The sequence below is a fragment of the Amphiura filiformis genome, chromosome 3, assembly GCF_039555335.1.
Source record: "Amphiura filiformis chromosome 3, Afil_fr2py, whole genome shotgun sequence".
Taxonomy (NCBI): domain Eukaryota; kingdom Metazoa; phylum Echinodermata; class Ophiuroidea; order Amphilepidida; family Amphiuridae; genus Amphiura; species Amphiura filiformis.
Genome location: NC_092630.1, coordinates 69,115,714 through 69,136,503, shown reverse-complemented (window position 1 = coordinate 69,136,503; position 20,790 = coordinate 69,115,714). Strand labels below are relative to the sequence as shown.

The 20,790-nt window shown below is 36.2% G+C and overlaps 1 protein-coding gene across 1 annotated transcript in view; it reads left to right on the top strand.

Moving 5' to 3' along the window:
* The window catches only part of LOC140147460 (fibrocystin-L-like), a gene marked incomplete at its 3' end in the record, with an annotated part of 86,734 nt that overhangs the window by 57,199 nt on the left and 8,745 nt on the right, over window positions 1-20,790 (top strand). The window contains exons 4-15 of the mRNA XM_072169238.1: window positions 2,012-2,120; window positions 2,412-2,469; window positions 4,839-4,926; window positions 5,962-6,015; window positions 7,161-7,234; window positions 8,159-8,281; window positions 12,217-12,333; window positions 13,131-13,263; window positions 15,157-15,373; window positions 16,712-16,966; window positions 20,371-20,494; window positions 20,632-20,778. Of these exons, the coding sequence (XP_072025339.1) occupies window positions 2,012-2,120; window positions 2,412-2,469; window positions 4,839-4,926; window positions 5,962-6,015; window positions 7,161-7,234; window positions 8,159-8,281; window positions 12,217-12,333; window positions 13,131-13,263; window positions 15,157-15,373; window positions 16,712-16,966; window positions 20,371-20,494; window positions 20,632-20,778 (1,499 nt within the window). The remainder of the gene's footprint in view (window positions 1-2,011; window positions 2,121-2,411; window positions 2,470-4,838; window positions 4,927-5,961; window positions 6,016-7,160; window positions 7,235-8,158; window positions 8,282-12,216; window positions 12,334-13,130; window positions 13,264-15,156; window positions 15,374-16,711; window positions 16,967-20,370; window positions 20,495-20,631; window positions 20,779-20,790) is intronic.

Sequence of the window (20,790 nt, the reverse complement as noted above, 5' to 3'; positions counted from 1 at the left end):
GTCTTTAAATACCCAAGTTCAGTCAGTGGTGGTGCTACGGGGGAGGGGAGGGGGCAAGGGGGATTTCCCCAACATATGGAAACGTTTAGGCAGTTTTGTCTCATAATTAAACTATTAAGCCTCATCATATACAGTGCAAAGTTCTATGTACACATTGCACTGGGTCACTGCACTTGAGATAATGGCCCAGTGTTGCCAAAACTTTTCAGCGCCAGGCCGCGGTAAAGGATTCTCAAGTAGCCCAATTTTCTAAGCTTCCAAAAAGCGCTTGACTTTGAAACTTACTGGGAAGTTACTGACCGATCAATAAATGGTCACAAAACCCATTGTAATTTCAATTTGGAGCTTCAAAGACTCAAAACCTTTATAAATCGGCTAAATTGAAAGGAAAATACATCAAATTAGTGCCGTGGCCTGAGACTGTCAAAAGTAGCCCAATTTTAGACAAGTAGCGGCATGCTTTTTTGAGTAGCAACAAGTGATCGCCAAGTAGCCCAATTGTGCGCCTAAGGCGCGGCGTTGGCATCACTGTAATGGCCTAGAATCAATAATGCATGGTCACATGTAGGACTTCGGCCACTCCATTGTTGTGCATAGGTAATTTAAACCAGGGTAAACTAAACTCCATAGGAGATGAAAATAAACACAATCAATATTCACAAACTGACCATGAAGCATGTGTTGATATTGCTTTTATGTTTGTGTCAAACTTTTATTACAAAATATCAACAATTTCCTTGCCGAAAACAGTATCGGCACAAACATGTCAGCATTCTATGAACTGGATCCATTAACCACCCCTACATTCCGAATGTATAGCGCTAGAGTAGTATATGAAGAAGAGAAATAAACACAGATTCAGCTTCAGTCATGTCAGTTGGGAGAATATACACAGACAAAATAAAATGAGACAGTTCGTTGATTCACCAATCTGTTGAGCCCGCAAATGACTTAAAGTGTAATGTAAATTATAATGCAGAACTAAAACTTTCTTTCTGAACGCAAGGAAATGTCAGCTGATCACCTATCCGTCTAATGGGATACTTCACATATACCGATTGGATATTCTTTTACATTATTGAATGGTCCGGGAAAAATATTTGACCAATCAGAATTATTTTTACAGATACTTCTAAAGCAGATGATCAGTTTCACAATGCAATTTGGGAAAATTAAATCCGATCAACAGCGATCGTGAGAGCGCCGTTTGAATGTCATAATTTCTCTGGATTCATGCTAATTTTTCCTTTCCGCATGTAAAAAATGTGATTTTGCAAGCGTTTACACGACCGTCCGGAGAAATGAAAGCTTCAAAAGCGCATTTTAAGAACTGATTTTGTGAGAAGAATGTATCAAAAATCTGAATGGGTTTTTGATTGGATATTTTTATTTCATTCAGTAGGAGCTTGTTTGTGAAAATCAGCCTGATTCCTCTATGAAGCCAATGGCATTTTTTTGATCTGAGAGCAAATGAGACAACGTTCGCATGTATTTTTCTTTACCCCCCCCCTCCGCCCACTTTTTGATTTGTTTGTTGTTTTTGAAATACTGGGTTTTTTTGTGATTTTCTTCTTAATTGTTGTTTTTACACCAAATCTGTATAAAGATTCATTGATGCCTTGCATTTATATACAAAAATATATACTTTTATATGTCTTGCGTGAATAATTACAAAGTTATGGCACTTTTACTAAATGCATGTCTGAGAGTACATGTGCATTGTATGCCAGAGAGGGTAGGTTCAAAACTTCAGCTTTGGTACTAGAGATCTTTGCTAGCTGGAATCACTTTAGTTGCCCTTTTTGGACTTTCTCTAAATTGATGTCGTGTTGGAGAAATGGGTTCCATGCACAGCATATTCGTAATTTGGTTCCATACACAGTTAGCGTATTAGGGCCTATATGTTTATTACAGTTAATTTGAGATCCACAAACAGTTGAAATTACAACCAATATCCGGCTATACAGTATTAGCACATGTCCTTATTTGTTGCTGTATGTTCATCCATCAGACCTGCCAGTGAAGGTGAATACCAGGTTCGTGTTTATAAAGATGGAACTGAAATCAGTCAGCTTGGGGGAACCTATTGCAGTGGCATCACCTATATATGTCGCTTTAGAGTAAGTATACAAAGTTAGCTTGTGGGACTATTGCAATGGCATGGCCTATAATAGATGTTGCTTTAGAATAAGTGTACAAAGTCAGCTTGGGGAACCTATTGTATAATGACAGATGTCACTTTAGAGTAAATATGACAAAGTCAGCTTGGGAAAACCTATTGCAATGACATCACCTTTAAATGTCACTTTAGAGTAAGTATAATCTCACCACATTTGGTGATAACTTCTATGATAATAAAAAAGCAGAAACAATTTCCAACAATGTGGTAATGAATTGTCTTTTTTTTTCAGTATCGGAGTTATCGTACTCCAAGTGTGAAAAAAGTTACTCCTTCATGTGGTCCTCCTGGTAAGTGAAAAGAAACTGAGTCTGCCATGTTTGTGAATTGCATGCTCATGAAGGACAGAGGAGAATGCCTCCTGATTATTTTGTCATGAGCTGGCCAAACTCAGATTTAAAGTGTGCTTGTTTGCGTTATGCATATATAAAGCATATTGCCAATAAGTCGATAACACCCACTAAGATCTAAATTAAGACTCAAGCTTAAACATGGCAATTCATTGTTTGATTTCAAATAGGGTTTCAAACTCTTGTTGATAAATGTGAACTCAACGGGGCAGATTTACCATAGTATTATGCATAGAGCTATTCTGAGTCTAAAACTTTGGTGACCTCTTACTCCAAGATCCAGACCAAGAATAATCTTTGGTTCACCTCAAGCTCTTTTAGTGCTGCGGGTGCATATTTTACTGGTTGCAGCACCAAATTGTACACAGGTATAAAGGCAGTTTGTTGGCATGCTTGCAGTGCAACGGCAATAAAGCCTTGACATCATCACTGAAATTGAGGTGGATCAGCAAATCCAACAATTAAAATCTTCCAGGTTGTATTGAGACTATAAACGAACAGCAAGTCCAAAACCAACAGAGTTCGATCCATGGCGAGATTGGTAAATCTGGGCCCAGTTCGTAAAGCTCAGTGTTAAACTTACTTCAGTCATATGTCATGCATAAATAAACTATTAATCTTATTTGAATATGTTCCTCATGCGATATGCCCATTGTGTAGGACATACGACTGTCATAAGTTTACGACAGGGTTTTGCAAATGGAACCTGGCACCAGTCTGAAAACAAACTTTCGGAGAAAACTAAGATCAACAAGAATGTCATATTCATTTAGACCAATGTAAACAGCTGCCATCATTTGTTTATGATGACCCAGTTTATAATCATATTCCAGGTCATCACATAGCTGTATGGCACTGCTAGTATGTTACTGGCGCTTTGCATAATGCTTGTCACTGGCGAGCGCTTATAATTTACACTAGCATAAGGACGCTTGTGTACACTTTGTTGTGCTGCATACGAACCTGGTGCAAGTGACTTGGTTTTCCAAACATCTTCAATGTTGGTTTGATACGGTCTGTTATGGGCACACTTCATCTTGTGTATTCAACAGGTGGTATGTTTTCGCAGGAATTTGTCAGAAATAAAAGTATGTAACTTGAAATTAAAATATTGAACAATAATAATTTTTGTAATCTTGTTTTAAAAAAATTTTTAACAAATTTGGCCACCAAAATCCTGGAGCATGGCTGAATCCTAAAATAGTTGTTGGAGTGAGGGAAAGCTTGTCAGCTCTTTGTTCATGTTGTTAGTAGAGTAATAATTTATATTGAATATTACAAAACTCAAACAAAAAAGCCAGATTGTCTTTTTTGTCTGAGTGTTATGACTTGAAAATCACACATTCGAACTGGGCTATTGTATGCCATTAGTGTTCTTAATTATTTATCTGTGAAATAGATTATTAGGGTATGGATCACAGAATTAAAGATAGAGAATCGGGACTTGATCGCCATCTTGATACAGGCATGGAGCAAAAATTGGGGGTATTCGGTATCCCTCGGAATGCACTCGAGGCATTCGTCGTCATGTAAGCGCGACATGGAGGAAAGGCGCATTTGAGAGACGCACTTGATGCGACCTGCACGCGAGTACCAAGACGCTTCAGATGAGACGCAGAATTGTTTTCGTTCGTCACAGCGCACCGTCGGCAAGGACCCGAATACCCCCAATTTTCTCCCCATAGCTTACGACCCGATTGTACGTGGTGGTTTAGGGAGTCCCGGTTCTCCTTCTCTAATTCTGAGGTATGGCTAGAGATCTAGCATGTAGAAGGCCAATTGTTTGAGTCATGTGGTTTCTATGTCTTCTAGCCTAGTTTGTGACTCATTGGTTGTTACAAACGGTTCTGTTTTATATTCAGTTTTCCCTTGCATATTCTATTTTCTCTTTACTTATTATTTATATCAGCCTTCTGATTGGTACAATAAATCCGCGTATTGCAGTGTGTCTAATATTGTATGCGTAAATGATGTGCGCGGCTGCCTGTGCATACATGACGCTGATCAGCATTACACTGATACACTCGCACTGAGTTAGGTCAAATCATTCAAAGTTTAATTTAATTTTACGAAGTAAGTTTGATAATAAAAGTAATAATATTATTATTAAATATTGAATGGCTTATTTTCATGTGATACAAGAATATATTCCACTCGATAGAAAAATATATTCTTGTATCACACTCAAAGCCACCAATCAATACTATATAATTAGCTGTTAGCTAATACAAAGTTGAATTTCTATAATTTGGAGTATACATATTTTCAACAGTAAAAGATAACCTTAGTACCATTTTTGTTATTTCTAGAATCTATCATTGATATCTATGGTAGTATGTTTACGTCACAGTATATAGCACAATCTGATGAAGGGGAATCGCGAACTATAATTGAAAGGTGAGTTGCCAACTCAAAAGGAATTGATTCAGTATGACATCCTAAATAACAAACTTTGCTCAAAATTTGCATAATATTGCAGCATCAGCAGCTGACCTGGTTGGCAAGGGAAACATGACTGGTCACCTCAGAAAATGAAAGTTGCAGTCTTCAGGTTTTCCAGTTGTACAAGTACACACAAGAAGCCACTTTCAATGCGATGGCTTATTAAGTACCATACTTGTGCAAAAGCCACAGCGCTGTGTGGAAATCAATACAATTCACTGTGTAGGGAGATAACAAAAAAGTGCAATTTTATCTTCTTGGATCATCCTAGTTTTCTCACTCCAATATTTCACAACCAATTTCAGTCAGCAATGTTACAAATGATGATCAGAAAATAGTACACAATTGTCTGTTTTCAGTCTCTTGATAAGTCTTATTTAAGAACTGGTACCATATTTTGAGCACTGTATGTCTGATATCATGGTTGCAATTTACCTTTAACCAACGAAGAAAAAACAGTTTTATGGGCCCGACCGACCCAACATTTTTGGAGAATTAAAAAAAAAAATTGCTAAAATCATGTAAAATCAGCCGTTTTGGGGATACAATTTATTAATTTTGGCTGAATATTATTTTTTAGAAAATGTTTTTCAAAATTGTTTAGATTTTTTGGATTTTGGTGATATTTTAGGGTAATTTTAGCCTCCAGACAACAAAAAAAAACCCAAAACCTCCAGACCGACCCTAATTGAAAGGTCCGTCTGCCCATAGAACAGGGTTTATTCTTTTTGTCACGTAATGGCCTAGAAAGCTTGGGGTGTGTTTGTGTCACAGGTGGGAGTGTGTGTATGTTGCTTTCAACATGAACTGAATTGCCTATTAATTATTTGTAACAACTTTGGTAAGATGGGGTAACTTGGTGGTCAAGAAGTGTAGGCAGCATTCGCATAATCATGTTTTGTCATCCATCCAGTGACATGTCTACTAATTGATGGAAATTCAACCTGTCTAATGTATCATAACGATGATATTTGTTGAATTATGTTTCAGATTCCAGCTGAATGGTACAACTTGTAACTTAACGGATCCAGAGACCGGAGATCTGTAAGCATGTTTTATTATATTAAACAAGTGATCAATATAATGTGATGCGATCAAGCAAAATCAGTCGGATAGGATCTTATTGGATAGTAAAAAGCATTAATAAAGCTGGATTTTGCAGGAAAATCCCATTGAAATTGAACAACCAGTTCCAAAGATATGAGCAATTAAAGAATTTCCAAAACAGGAGAAAACAAAAGTAAATGTTTCCTTTGTTTGGCTATATCTCAAAATCAATATTTCCGAGGTTCCGACTGATTTTGCTTGATCGTATCACATATGATGAGAAGTTTTTTTCTCTCCTAGACCACGATAAAAGACTGATCATGAGCTGATCAAAATTACAGGTTGAAATTTTTGTGTTAATTTAATTAAATGATGGTTATAAGAATAAAACATGTCTCATAAATAGAAATTAGACTTAGTATAAGTCTTTAGACTTGATTGTCAGACTTGATTGAAAAACACCCTAAAAACACACATTTTTGACCCTTAATTCATAAATTTGGCCAAATAGTAAAATTTAACTTAAAAAAATTATTGCCAGTTAGTACTATTATTAACGAATAATTAGGATTGAGCTGTGTTTCATTTGGTAGAATTTGATAATATTTTTTAAATCTCGAAAAATGGGGAGAGTAGTCCTTTCAATTATTTCGCATAAGACATGTTTTCATTGGTGAACATCTCTTTTGAGCTGCCTGCAGTGTCACTGCATCTCAAACATGCTCATCTGTCATGGCACAGTTCCTTAACCCCAATATGCTTGTGCACCCATAAGATGACCTTCGCATGTACTAGGTACAAACATTCATACTCTACAACATGATTGTCTAATTTTTGCATAGAGGTTATTGAGATGAGACTATTTTGCTTATGGCATTTATAGGAGCCCTACAGTATTTTTCACAGTGATGTCAAAGCGTTGAAGCAGCTGTTTTGCGTGCGCATCTATGCTGCGTATTTAAGCAAGTGTGGACTAACACCATAGCTATATGGTACTTCACAATATACCAGTAATGAAAAGTGCAGATCATCATTTTTCAGTACAAAAAGAAGCTCTATTCCTTTAAAAATGTAGTTCTGTATTTTTTATAGCAAAATGATTTGTTTGATAGTCTACAAAAATAATATTCTGTTTCTTACAGTTACGGCATCGTACCCATTTCTGAAGGTAACCAATGGGTAACCGCAAAAGTCAAGACAAGTGGAAAAATAATTGGTATGTATCATTCCCGCGGTATCATTCTATTTTTGTTTACATTAAAAGTGCTGTGTTGTTAGTGTTGTCATTAAATAGATATTAAATGCACAAAGACAGTGATTTAATCTTGGGTACAACAAGTGCAGAGCAAAGCATGTTAGATGGTTTGAAATGGACAGACAACCTCACTCAAAATCAAAGTTTTGTTACCTGGTTAACATCACACAATAGGTTGTGGTTAACATGATTCAATGGCCTTTGAATGTTTTGCCCTGTTACCCAAGTAACAAACACCTGAGATATGGCAACTATTTTTTGGTTAAAATGTTTTTCCAAACAGAACAATTTGAGACCACTTTGATCAAAATCTGAGCATTTTTTACACATTTATGCCTATAACTCAAGAACTGTACATCAGAGATAGGTAAAACAATACCTTTTCTGAATCATAATAATAAGAGAAATACAATTAGACGGTTTTTATCCATATTCACCCAATTTTGAAATTTGAACCTTGCATTAGCCATGTTAGCAGCCATTTTGGATATATGCAGATTACCATTTTCCCATATTTCCTTTTTTCTCATTTTTGGATATGTTGTTCAGGGGGTATTTAGAGTCACTAGCAAGCAAAAACATTGGTGTTCCATTTTTGTCTAGGTGCACCCATTTTAGTACTTTAATTAAGTATAATAATATTTTGGGGTGGTTTCCGAGTTGGGTTACATCTTCCAAAATTCTTGTTTATTGAGAGCAGTCACTTTTACCATCTTCCGAAACAACCTGGTCTTTAGGTTTTGTGAGAATGGAGATCAATAATGTTTCTTAAGCTTACTGGTAAAGTCAGTTTTTAACTTCATATAGGTGGTGGTATCATTCAACACAACTTTTGTTTTCTTGATATCATCAGTTTTGTTGATAATAACTTTTTTTTAATTTTAGGAAGCCAGAATTTCAACTACTCAGTAGTATCTAGCAATCTGGGCCTGGGCTCAAGTATGAATCTGCGGGAATCACTCAGAGTCAGTGGGAAGAATGAACTATATCACTACCAAACTCATGCAGGTATGTATGGTGTGTTATAGTGCACAAATGGTATGATTGCACTAATGTCAGTGTGCTGTTATATGCCTGAAATATGAGAAAAATGCAAGTCTGCAATAAACTTTTCTTATATCAAAACCTACTTGTTTAAGTACATTAAGGAGGCACACAGGATCACTAATTATCCATTATTATTCACCTCATAACTCGAAAAACTATTTATGTAAAGTATATAAAAGTATACATTTTTTAAACGGAAATGAGCTCATAAATCCATTTAAAATATCAGTTTTGGGTCAAAAAGTACAATTTTCGAGAAAAAAAAAAAAACGGTTTTTTTGACCAAAAATATTTGGTCCGCCATAAAAAAATTATTTGAAAAGCAAAAACTGTAAAACATGAATTTTATTAATTTAGACAAATAAGTCTAGAAAGTGTTTTTTATTTTTGAAATTTTGCTTAGTTTTTAAAATATAGGCAAAAAATCAGTAAAAACGTGCGACCCGTGTTCAAATTTTTGAATCATGGGTGATAAAAAAAATTCTAGGCCCTAATTTAAAAAAATGAAAAAACACTATCTAGATTTTGGCCATATCTAAACGTTGACTTAAAAACTTACCTCAGTGATGCTTCATTTAGACGCTATGGCGGACCAAAAATGGTTAAAAGTGGTCAAAAGTGAACTTGCCGAAAATCGCGATTTAGAAAAATACAGCGGATTTTAGGTCCATTTTGAAGATTATTCCATAAGTATATAATCCGGTGACTTGTGACGTTTGGTCAAGTTAGAAAATGAGAAGGGGCGTCCAACTGCAGCAGATTGGCATTTTTTTGGTGATTTAGAAGGTAAAATATACAATATGACAAAATTATCCGTGCACATTCGGCAGATGTTTATCCACATGGTGTGGCCATTTTATTTACTGCAGTCTTGTTTCCATGGTGCAGCAGAGCTTCCGGCAAGGCCGCGGCGTTGCGTCGGCGTTTGAGGAGCGTCAGGGCGCGCGGACAGACAGACAGGTTACGCGCATAAGTTGCACAGTGCATGGTCGTGTTGCCGCGAACGAAACTATGATTATTTAAGCACAATTTTGTCCTGTTCCGTATAAAAAAAAGATCATGCTCTGTATTAAAATTTGCGGACATCAGAACATTAAGTAGCATAGAATAACTGACAAGCAATTATTTTAGCAGATAATCAGGAAGTTTTATGAAATGAAGAATAAATTGAGACATAATCATGATAATTGCGATTTCTGTTTTGTACTAATTTTCATAATTTTGCTTTAAAAATGCAATGTTTTTAATTTTTCGTTTTTGGTGTTTTTCTTCTTTTTTTTTTTTTTTTTGGTGTTGACAAATATTTAGAGAATAAGCGATAGGAATTTTTATTTTGCCTATCCTCTCGTGTGATAGGCGACAGGCAGGTCCAATATTTTGAGTAGTGGATGCGGCGCAGCCGGTATCCCCACGATAAAAATATTGGACCTGCCTGTAAATCTATCACACGGTAGAGGATAGGCAAAATAAAAATTCCTATCGTTTATTCTCATTCTTAGTCAGTTAAATATTATTTTAATAACTGTAAACAATTTTTTAAAGCAAAAACTAAGTTACCGCCATAAAAACTCCCCTCATTATAAAATGAACGAAACTTGTTTACAACTTCACGTATTCTGTTGCGGCGTACTGCTAGCGGCGTCGCGTATTCCGCACTAGTCTCGCATTACACAGCGCAATACATACGCGCACCTCTACAAGCGTGTAAGGCATTATCAAGACGCTTGATGGCGTGGGGTCGTCTACGGCCTGATAAACGGCACCCGAAATCTTGCGATTGTCCAATCAAAAATGTGTCTACGAACTAGACCACTCCCACTGACTAAGAATGCATTTTTATGTTCATTGTCCTTTTCTGAACCGCAAACATAGGCCTAATGTTGTTACTACTCGTTGCTTTTTCTTTTTAGTTGGTGCTTGAGAGGCACCACAGCGGCCCGTCCGCGCCAAAGATAGGCTAGGCTAGGCCTACACCACAGGAATCCCAAGTAAAATTTTTAAAATTTTCAATATTCCGTTTTTGTTATTTTAATTGTTTGTTGTTATCATATTTTATTTTTAACTTTTTACGGAATATCAAACACGTACAAAAGTCATAGGCCTATTATAGGCCTAAAGCCACAATAAAGTTGTAAAATATTTTGTACCGCATAAAAAGTGAATAAAATACAACAACAACAACAAAAAAAGTGTGTCTGTTGTTTTCAATCAAATAAGCGTGTAAAAAAGTGGGCCTAGGCCTATATATAATGTGAAAAGGGCAAAATACGGAGAGGTCACAAGAAAACTGAAAAACACGGAAATTTACATAGCCTAACAAAACCGAATTTCAAAAGTAGAAAACGGAACACTTATGGCTTTAAATTAGATTGTAGTTTATGCAGTAGGCCTACCGTATATAGGCATCATGCTATAAAGAGCGTTTTAAAACACTGCATGAAAACATTCACGAAAAATACTTTAAAGCAGTTTACCTTTTAAAGTATGCAGAAAACATTATAAACGTGAAAGTTGAAAGCCAGACAAACATTGCAAATAAAAAGGAATTCGGCCAAAAAATTCGCAAAAAGTGTTGTAAAACCAAAAGCTTTTATCGCAATCATGGTATATGGTAGACCTAATAGGCCTACTAATGGAAATGTAGTTAAAATGGGTTATGAAAAAAGCACGAATATGCATTTTCGATTATATTTCTCGTTTGAAATTATTATTTAGCATTAAAACATTCATGAAAATGCTTTCATAAACGCGTGCTTGCTATGCCGATTTCAAATGTCGACATTTTTGACATAGAGTTGTAGGCCCATGCCTAGATGGTCGATATGATGTATTGAAATGTCAACGTTTGACATTGCGTTAATGGTCAATCAGGAGTAGAGAACGTTTGAAAACGAATCTTAAATCCGTGTTTTAATAACACTTTGAAACATTATTCAGGGCCTTAGGTACGGTATCTAATATAGGCCTACCGGTAGTAACTGCTTGCCTATTTTTTATGGTCTTCAAAATTTTTGGCGAAATTTATCGAGTAGGCCTACTGATTCTGGGACGGGGACGGTGGTGGTCTGTCGGCCCGCAGTTTAACAATGCAATGGTGCAAGCTTTATCTACCTTGGAAGAGATCAATACGATAAAATACGGTAGTGATCGCGATTGGCGACTCCAGCGCCTCAATCAGTAATCACCTCGCCCATCCAGTTTACCATGTGCATGATGTGTGCGTGTCTTTGCTAGCTATGCACGCCGCAGTGCAGCGTTACGAGAACGCGATCTATTGCGGAAAACAATGATTTATTTGCTTTTTGCATTTTGACTAATTTTTAATGAAAAAGGGTCTTTAAAATAGCTTTTCTTATGGTTCAAATTTTAAGATTTCTTTAAAATCTATTAATGACAAGATAAAATACGGTTTGAAGATGACATTAGTGATGAAAACTCAATTTTGGCCATGTAACACTTCAGTGATCCTATCCTGTGTGCATCCTTAAGCTGTAATTTGTTTACAAAATTGATCATTAGGTACTCCCAATCTTAAGATTTTGTTCTACATTTAATAGGCCAATCATCAATGTATCAAATTTGAAATATTTTTTTTGCTCCATAGATTTTTGGAATAGCTGTAGTCATGGTAGCTCAACACTGATTAAAGTACCCTCTATTTTCCAGATTTGTCATCTGCCCATAATAATAAAAGTGTGGAATATACTACTAGCAGTCACCCATCCTTTGCAGTCACCACCTTTCGCAGTGGTTTGAGCAGAAAGGCAAGAATTATTCTGTTTTTGCTACTGCACAAGTCAATAAAGTCCAAATTTATGCCTGTGTAAATTGACAAAAGCACAAGTAAGTCACAAGTGTGGCAAATTGACCATCATTTTTCTCATTTTCCTATTCAGTTATTACAAGTGTTGAGCCAACAAATGGTAGTTTGGTAGGAGGAACTCTCCTCACCATCAGGGGAAACTATTTTGCTAACCGTGGTTACCGGACACCCGCCAGAGTCTCTGTGGGAGGTAGGTACTAAAAATTATATTCATACATACTTGTTATCAAATTGTGATTGATCAAGAGAGGTGACAATTTCAGTATCAATAAAACACTGGGAAATCATGTTTTTCACAAGTTTTGTGCAAGGATTGACTTTCAAGGTGACAAAAAATGTGTATATCCTGCAAAGAAATCGATTTAGATAATCACTGCACAAATGCCATATGTGATTCGCACTAGTATTGCATCATGACAAAGACAAAGTCAAAGAGTATTTTCACACACAAAGGACTAAAATTCATGTCCCAATTCTCGCTATTCGCAATAAAGGCGCCGCCAGCGGTTTTGCGATGTAATCGTGATGTATCATGGGAAAATCGTGATGTATCATGGGAAAAGGTCGACATCAAGTCCGCATAATCTGAATATTACCATGCTATTACATAGGAACACGTGACAATATTTTTAGTTTGTCAATATAACGGTATTACACGCAAATCGATAGAGAAAAAATTAATTGTGCACATTTCAAATCACATTATTAAGTATTATTGAGTATCGATTCGCGTGTAACACCTTTATTTTGACAAAGTAAAAAATATTGTCACGTGTTCCTATGTAATAGCATGGTAATATTCAGTATTATGCGGACTTGATGTCGACCTTTTCCCATGATACATCACGATTGCATCGCAAACCGCTGGCGGCGCCCTTATTGCGAATAGCGAGAATTGATCGATGATGTCTGGGAAATATCTGCATGCATCATGTGGTGCATATGTTGCCATGTAATAACCATGTGGAATGCCATACTTTATTACAGGTGTAGCATGTGTTGTGAAGAATGTGTCTGATACAGAAATCAAATGTGTTACTGGCAAAGCTACAGAGCATTCAACCAATAAGTATCCTGGTTCTAGAGGACTTATCTTTGACAAATGGGACACACATTTCAGGTAGGCCTGAAGTTGGTGGTGACATTTTTCTTTTTTCAATTTTCTCTCCTTTATTAGATCTGTTGAATTTGGATATCTATGAGGGCGAGGGTGGTCAATATGTAACCTATGAATTATTTTCATAACATTTCATGATCACATAGAGTATTTGTCTTATATAGGGCCTACAATATCTGGATAAAAATCTGTTTTAAACCCCAATGGCACTACCCCCACTACCTGCTGATATCAGTTTCTATGATTGGTTAAAAAGAGGGATATATCATCTATTGAGCCAATCAGAGATATGGTAAGAATAATCAGTCGGGTTGAAAGGGATTAAGCTCAAAATTGCTGAGAGATCTAAAGCTTTATTTGATTGATTATTATATCATGTAATTAACCAATCAGGGGCTCTGTAAGAAAGGCATAAGTGCCCATGAGGGTTAGATTTACAAGTGTCACAAAAAGTGGTTCATTATGACGAAAAAGTTCTACACGTATGTAATTCTTTACTATTAGCCCTAACCCTGTCAATGATCCAACAAAATCTAACACCCCGGATACCTTCAGAAGTGTTCAGATGTTTACAAGCTGCACTTAACAAAAATTACCTTCACAGATCCTACCAAAGGTACCCCTGCATCTCAGTTACTCCCTTTTATATAATGCTCAACTTGATCTTTTTATCCTCACTGTTCATTTCTTGGAGAAGTTTAGGCAGAATGTCTCTGTATGTCTCATTTAAACATGGTGTTACTCTCAACTTAAGAGGAGACACTATAGAGGTTTTCATGAGTCCATATTTTTCAGTCAAAATGTAAGGTTTCCAGTAGGTATTCAGTAGATTGTACAGCTCAACTTACCGTACTTTGCCTACATTCGACCTTGAATGATTTTTGAGTTGACACATTCATGAAAATAACTATAGATACTTGACAAGACCATACGCTGGCGAAGTTACGTAATTAATCGGATTTACTACCATAGCAATAGGTACAAACAATTTTGAATATACCGCGCTGCACTAAAAGCAGGTTTCACTCATCACCTGTCTTCAATCATATAATAGATTGAATACAATACCAAAAAAAAAAAAAAGACTAATCTTACAGGTGCAAGTGTTTAGCATTTCTTTGACATCTATGGTTCAATGCAGAGGTACCGCATGAACGTAGTAGTGCAGCGCGATATAATCAAAAAGTGTTTGTACCTATTGCTATGGTAGTTAATCCGATTATTACGTAACTTCGCCAGCGTATTAGTAGCCCAGTTCTGAACCTTTTCATTGATCATTCATAACAATAGGTATCTGATGGATCAGTGAAGATAAGAAGGGATTATAATATATCCGTAACCTTGATATTATAGTACATCTGGAGGAAAAAGTGCAATGGACATGTTTTCATTTTATGAAAATTGAGTATTTAACCCAAAAATGAAAATGGAACAATTTATTTTGACATCTTTTTCTGCACTGTATTATACCTAAATTAAGAAATTTGATAAATATTCAAAGAAAATATAGTTCATCCAAAAATTGTGATTTTTACAACATTTTGGGGCAAAAAAGGAAAAATAAGCAAAAATATCAAAATCTGTCTAACAGTTTCATTCATCAAGTCATAACAAACGGCCTACATGCTTAATTTCTAATAAAATATTGAAATTGTGAAAAATATAGGTATTTATTGATTTTCATGTTTTTTCTTGCAAATATGCTAATAATATGCAAATTTTGAAATTGCAAAATAAAGTTTCTACATAGCATACATCTTTCAAGTATGATGTTCAAAATGACAGACATCAAAAAGAGATTCGATGAAATGTAAAGGTGTAGTAACAATTTTGGAATGGACTGTCTGGTTAGGCAAAGTATGGTAAGTTGAGCTGTATGGTTTCTTTTTCTTACAGTATGGATGACGATGAGTGGACAACAACCTCACCAGTTCAATCCAAGCATGTAATAGAGGGTAGCACACCTTTAGACAACATAACGCTTGGGGACTACTATTGCGGTCGTTTACGTGGATACTTTGTGCCACCAAAAGATGGAGAATACAGATTGGCAATCGGGGGTGACGATGTATCTCGGCTGTTTTTCAGTGAAACAGGAGATCCTGCCGACATGGTAAGTTATATGTCACAAAGAAAGAAAAATCTGTTTCTAGGCAATAATTTTGTCTAACCATTTCAAAATACAAAAACATTTAAAAAGTGTAAGATACAAATTTTAAAAGTGAGTGCACGGTACACTGAGACATACCTTTTTTGTTAACCTAAATAATTGTAAATAATAATACTAGTAGTATAAATAATACTACAAAATACTACTTGATATATGCACTGTTCGTGCCAGGGGCTATTTTAACGTGCCTCACCGTCACGTTCGTGCAATGAGATAAAAGTGTTGATGAAGTAAAGTGCGTTTCAAAAATAAAAATATTGACATTTTTACCTGAATGTGACCGTAAGAAAGGCTCTACCATTGTCTACTATTAAAGCATATCTACACGGATGGTTAATTGTCACTGCACGAATATTTTATCTCGTCACGTACGTGACAGTGAGGCACGTTAAAATAGCCTGTGGTTCGTGCATGCATCCCACGTGGTGTGATGACGCTATCGCCCTAAGTGATATATATAGGCACGGTTTCACTGGCCAGCAAAGCCCAAGACCCGTGGCAAAGTGTTGCCAGCCCAGTGCTTGGCATGCGAGGGGTCTCGGGTTCGAATCCCACCCAGAGCAAACAACTTCTTTCTTTTTTTTCTCTCTTTATTCCTTCCTTCTTTCCCTTCCCGTCGCTCTCGTGGAAAAATTGAGAATGGTTATCAGTGTATGGATGCGGTATAATTCAGATATCTTTATTAGTATTTTATTCATCAATAATCTTTAAAATGTTATGGAGTGTATTCCGATTTCCCATTTCCTTATGTGCATATGTCAGTGATCACGAATGTTTACAAATTGTCGCATGATGATGTATAACACACTTTTCAGTCAATTTAGCTCAATCGATAAGGCGTTTGACTATGGTGCGAGAGGTAGCGGGTTCGAACCCTGGCGGTGCCTATATTACGCTCTCGTGGAAAAATTGAGTTAGCTTGAAATTCCCTTGGACAAGGAACTTACTGCTTATTTGTCTCGTTGTAACCCGTACGAAACTCGGGGAGCTGATCCTGGTTGCGAAGGTTATTTGTGGAATGTCTAGGGTGTGCGCTCTTGAAGCAGCAAAGTCCCTGAATTGTTGCTTAATGGTTTATGGAATGATGTGGGGCCGTAGTGGTCAGCGACAACCTGTAAAGTGTGCTGAGGCTTGTGGATCAACGTCTTGGCGTTGTGCCTGTGCGTAGCGCACTATAAATCACTGCGCTTTTTTTTTTTTTTTTCTTTTTGTATTTTACAAATGTGTGTATCTCAGCATCTCATCATTATTTCTATTCTTGTTTTCTTTTTTATTGAAAAGACCAAGGTTGCTGAAGGTATCCGATATACTGGCTGGAACTTTGCCCGTTTTCCTGAGCAGATCTCTAATAAGTTCAATCTCACTGCAGACAGATCTTATCCAATTGAGGCGCGATACATTGAATACGGTGGCCAAGATTGGGTGCAGATTGGTTATGAAAGATATGATACGCCATTTGTGAAGACTGACATAGAGGGCGCCATTAATGAGAAGCAACACATTGTTGTGATATCAGATATGGCTCTAGAGATACAGGTATGAGTTTTTGTTAGATACCTTAACGTAATTGACCTGAAAATTCATTTTAATTTATCCAATTGTTTTAGGAATGTTGTATTTTAAAAATCTACCTCATGATACAACCTACATTTCCATAGGAGGACTTAGTTTAAAGCTATCAGGATGAGCAATTTTTTTAAAGTTGCATTTTCTCATGTATGTCTTTAAATAAGTGTAAAGTGTTGCCCTGTGTTTAAAAAATAGTGTTCAGAATATAGCTTTTCTTGAGGCTGGAAATAGTCAAAAACTCTGGAGCTTCACACACCCAAGATAGCTGAACTCCACTAATCTTGTTAGTCACTTTGTGCTCAGTTAGGTGTTTCTATAATATGTTTTCAATGTTGGCTGGTATGCTATAAGCTGTAAAAGAGATTTTACAGCATCATGAAAATTGCATATGAGTACACAAAAAGAATTTTCCATCACATAACTTGATATTGATTTGATAATTTTATAATGTGCTTCATTGTTGCTCTGTGTGAGATATAATGTAAGTTACAAAAATCTTGTAGAAATGGCTAAAAGCAAGTAGCTATCAAGCCATGGTCATAGTCATTCTGTTTTGAAAGACAAAATAAACGAAACAAAAACAAACTAAATGTGATTTGCACTCAATGAGCACAGCCTTTAGCAGTATAAAGCCAGTTAGTCCAGGCACAGATCCTCAAGCTTACCTCTATGATCTCTAACTGGAACTCATTACTGCATACATGATAAGGTACACTGCAAAATTCCTGGCGGCAGAGTGACTACATCGCACTGGATCTCTGCAGTCACCACCGCCGTCACGCCATAATAACCTACCTTATGGTGGCCGACGGAGTCACTACAAGAGAGTGACTACATCGGAAACAAGGCAGTAGGGTACTATGCAGCAGTGTCATCACGCAGTGACTACAACTGCTAGCCTCCGATGTGTTATCTCCTCGATGCCGCATCGGCGACTCATGATGTACACCACTGACTAGATTCCGACAGTGGTCCACAACTTGTAGTCACATCAAAGTGACTTCCGTAGCCAGTGCCCCATGCGTTGCCTGCTGGGTACCCAGTCGGCGAACTTCAAGGTGACTACGCTGCCAAAGGTCATTGACCGAACCCTGTTATGAGTTCGAACACTCTGGGGGCGGCGCGTGTATCTACAAAATCTGGCGCCCGATGATGACAAATACGCGTATCATGCTTGTTTACTGCTTGTATACGCTCATGAATGGAATGAGTTGGTTTTTATAATTGATTGATTGATGCTGCATGCTGTACAGTGCATGGGTGTGTGGCCGTACTGCCGTCTTTGTTTTTATCGTGCTTTTACATTCTTTATCATTTATATTTCAACTTTCGATTAATTTTGTTTCATTTATTTATTGTTCTCTTTTATATATTTTTAATTATTTTCGTGCTGCCTGTTTAATAATCTAAATCAACTGTGTGTGTTTTATTTGCAGTTCTTGTTCTTAGTTTATTTGTTTGTTTCATTTCAAACATTTTTATTTTGTTTATTTGTTTGCTTGTTTTCCTACAAAACTTATATCATTGCTTTGTTTACTTCAGTGGTTAGATGACATGTTTTGCTATTAAAAAAGGCCTATTTTTTCATATTTTGCATGATAACGTTATATAGGCCTATTGAAACTTTTTTTATATTTAGAGCGACTTGTGTTTTTGAATGTTTTAAAAGAGATATTAATTTTCAGCGAAGTTCGCAAAGTATGCCTATTATAGGCCTAGCATTTTCAATTTATACATTTTGATTTGCCAAAACTTTTTCTGTTATATTTAATATTGATTTATAGGCCTAGCATGCATTTGTTTTACTTCTACTGCAAATTTATACTTTTACTGCCGTAAGTTTATGCAAAACTTTGGCTTGTGCTATTTTCTTTTTTCGTTTTTCAAAATGGTGTTTTTATAGGCCTATTAGTTTGATTCGTTTTTCATGTTGATTTTTTTACGTTATCAAATTATGCCTATAAATCGGTGTCACATCAATATAGGCCTATTGCAGTTTTTTTTGAAATTGTGTCTTGTTTTTTATCACGCAAATATTAATACTTGTTATGAATTATTATTGTTATAATTATTTATTTATTTTACACATTTAATATTTTAATTCATCAATAGGCCTACATGCTTCTTATAATATTCCTACTTTTAACTTCTTTATTTGCAATTTTCTCAAGTTGTTTTTTTTTCATGAAGTGTTTCTTTGTTTCTTCCATTCTTCGTTTATTGGTTTCTTCCAGTTTATTTATTTCTTAATTTTTTATTTATTTAGTTATTCAAATAACCACCAATTAAAAAAATGTATTTTATTCATCATATTAGTTTATTGAATTAGGCCTATATTTTGTTTACTGATCATGTTTATTTCTTTTACTAACAAATTTATTTTATTCATCTATATTTCCCTTATTTTTAAAGTCCAGTTTGCAATTTCCCCTCCCTAATCCCCTAAAAAAAGCAAGAAATAAAGAATATTATTTGAATAAATCAAGAGAATATAAAAAATATGGCAATAAAAGCAAAACCGGCAACCCAAAACGCCGTACTGAGCACCCAGGCCCAGTCGGCGTAGTCACACCAGTGTGACTCTCCCATGAAGTCACCGGCGCCCAAGTCACTCTGTAGAAACCTAGGAGGCTGGCTACCCGGCTATTTCGGACCGGCGATATGGAAAACCGAGGTGTAGTTTCCGATGGAGTGACATTGTGATGACATCGGCGTCACACAGATGAGAATCTTGCAGTGTAGTTACAATGCATAATACATAGAAGAAGTAGCAATACTGAAAATCATGTGAAATTACATTTTTGGTCATAATGACCAATGTATAACCTTTGACCTCAAGTTCTTCACATAACATTTGTGCTGCTATTAAACAAATGGTTCTAATGACCAAGTGACATGTCATTTGCTGGAGAAGCAGCAATTTGAAGGTGTTTGCTTACATACTAGAAATTACTCCTAAATGACCTTTGAACCCAATTCTTTATACAACTTTTAGACACTGGCTATAGCCAATGCATGTGTGCAAGTACATCATTGTGATATGTAATGTGTGGAAGGAGTAGCATTTTGAGTGAAAATCATGTTTTTGGCCATTGGTGAGCTTTGACCAGAAGTTTATTGTGTGAGATTAGTGTGCTGACTCAATGGTCCTAGTGACCAACTATGGTCAAATTAGCCAAAAACATGTGGCTGCGATGCCTCATTATGTTGACACAAGAAGAAAGAAAGAAAGAAAGAAGAAAGAACCCAGCAAAAACAGATCTTTAGCAAATGCTTTGATAAAGGAACAAAACAAAACCCACCCAAAAACACTGCATGCAAGAAACAGAGGTTTATCAATGTGTCTCTTTCTATTGTATTTCATTGTGTAGTCCCTGTTTGTAGAGGGTGCTAAAGAGGTTCAACAAGTGACAGTTGCTTACACAGGCTGTGAAGAGTCGGTGGACTGTGAAATGCTTGGATCATTTAAGCTTACCTATGATGGACAAGAAACTGGTGGGTATTCGAAAATTTCAAGAGATTTTATTTTACTAAGAATTTTTGAAATAAGAATGAATACCATGTAATTCCAATTATCCAGATTCCTTTGTCTCTTTTTCACGTTTGTGTGATTTGTGTCATATTATCAACAGCTCCCATTGCCATCAGTGCCAGTGCTGGAGAAGTTGAGGTGGAACTTGGAAAACTATCATCACTAACTGCCATTCAACATAGTGTCACTGCAGAATTAGATGGTGTCATTACTAGGACCTTTAATGTCACATTTGATGTATATGAAGGTAAAAAACACA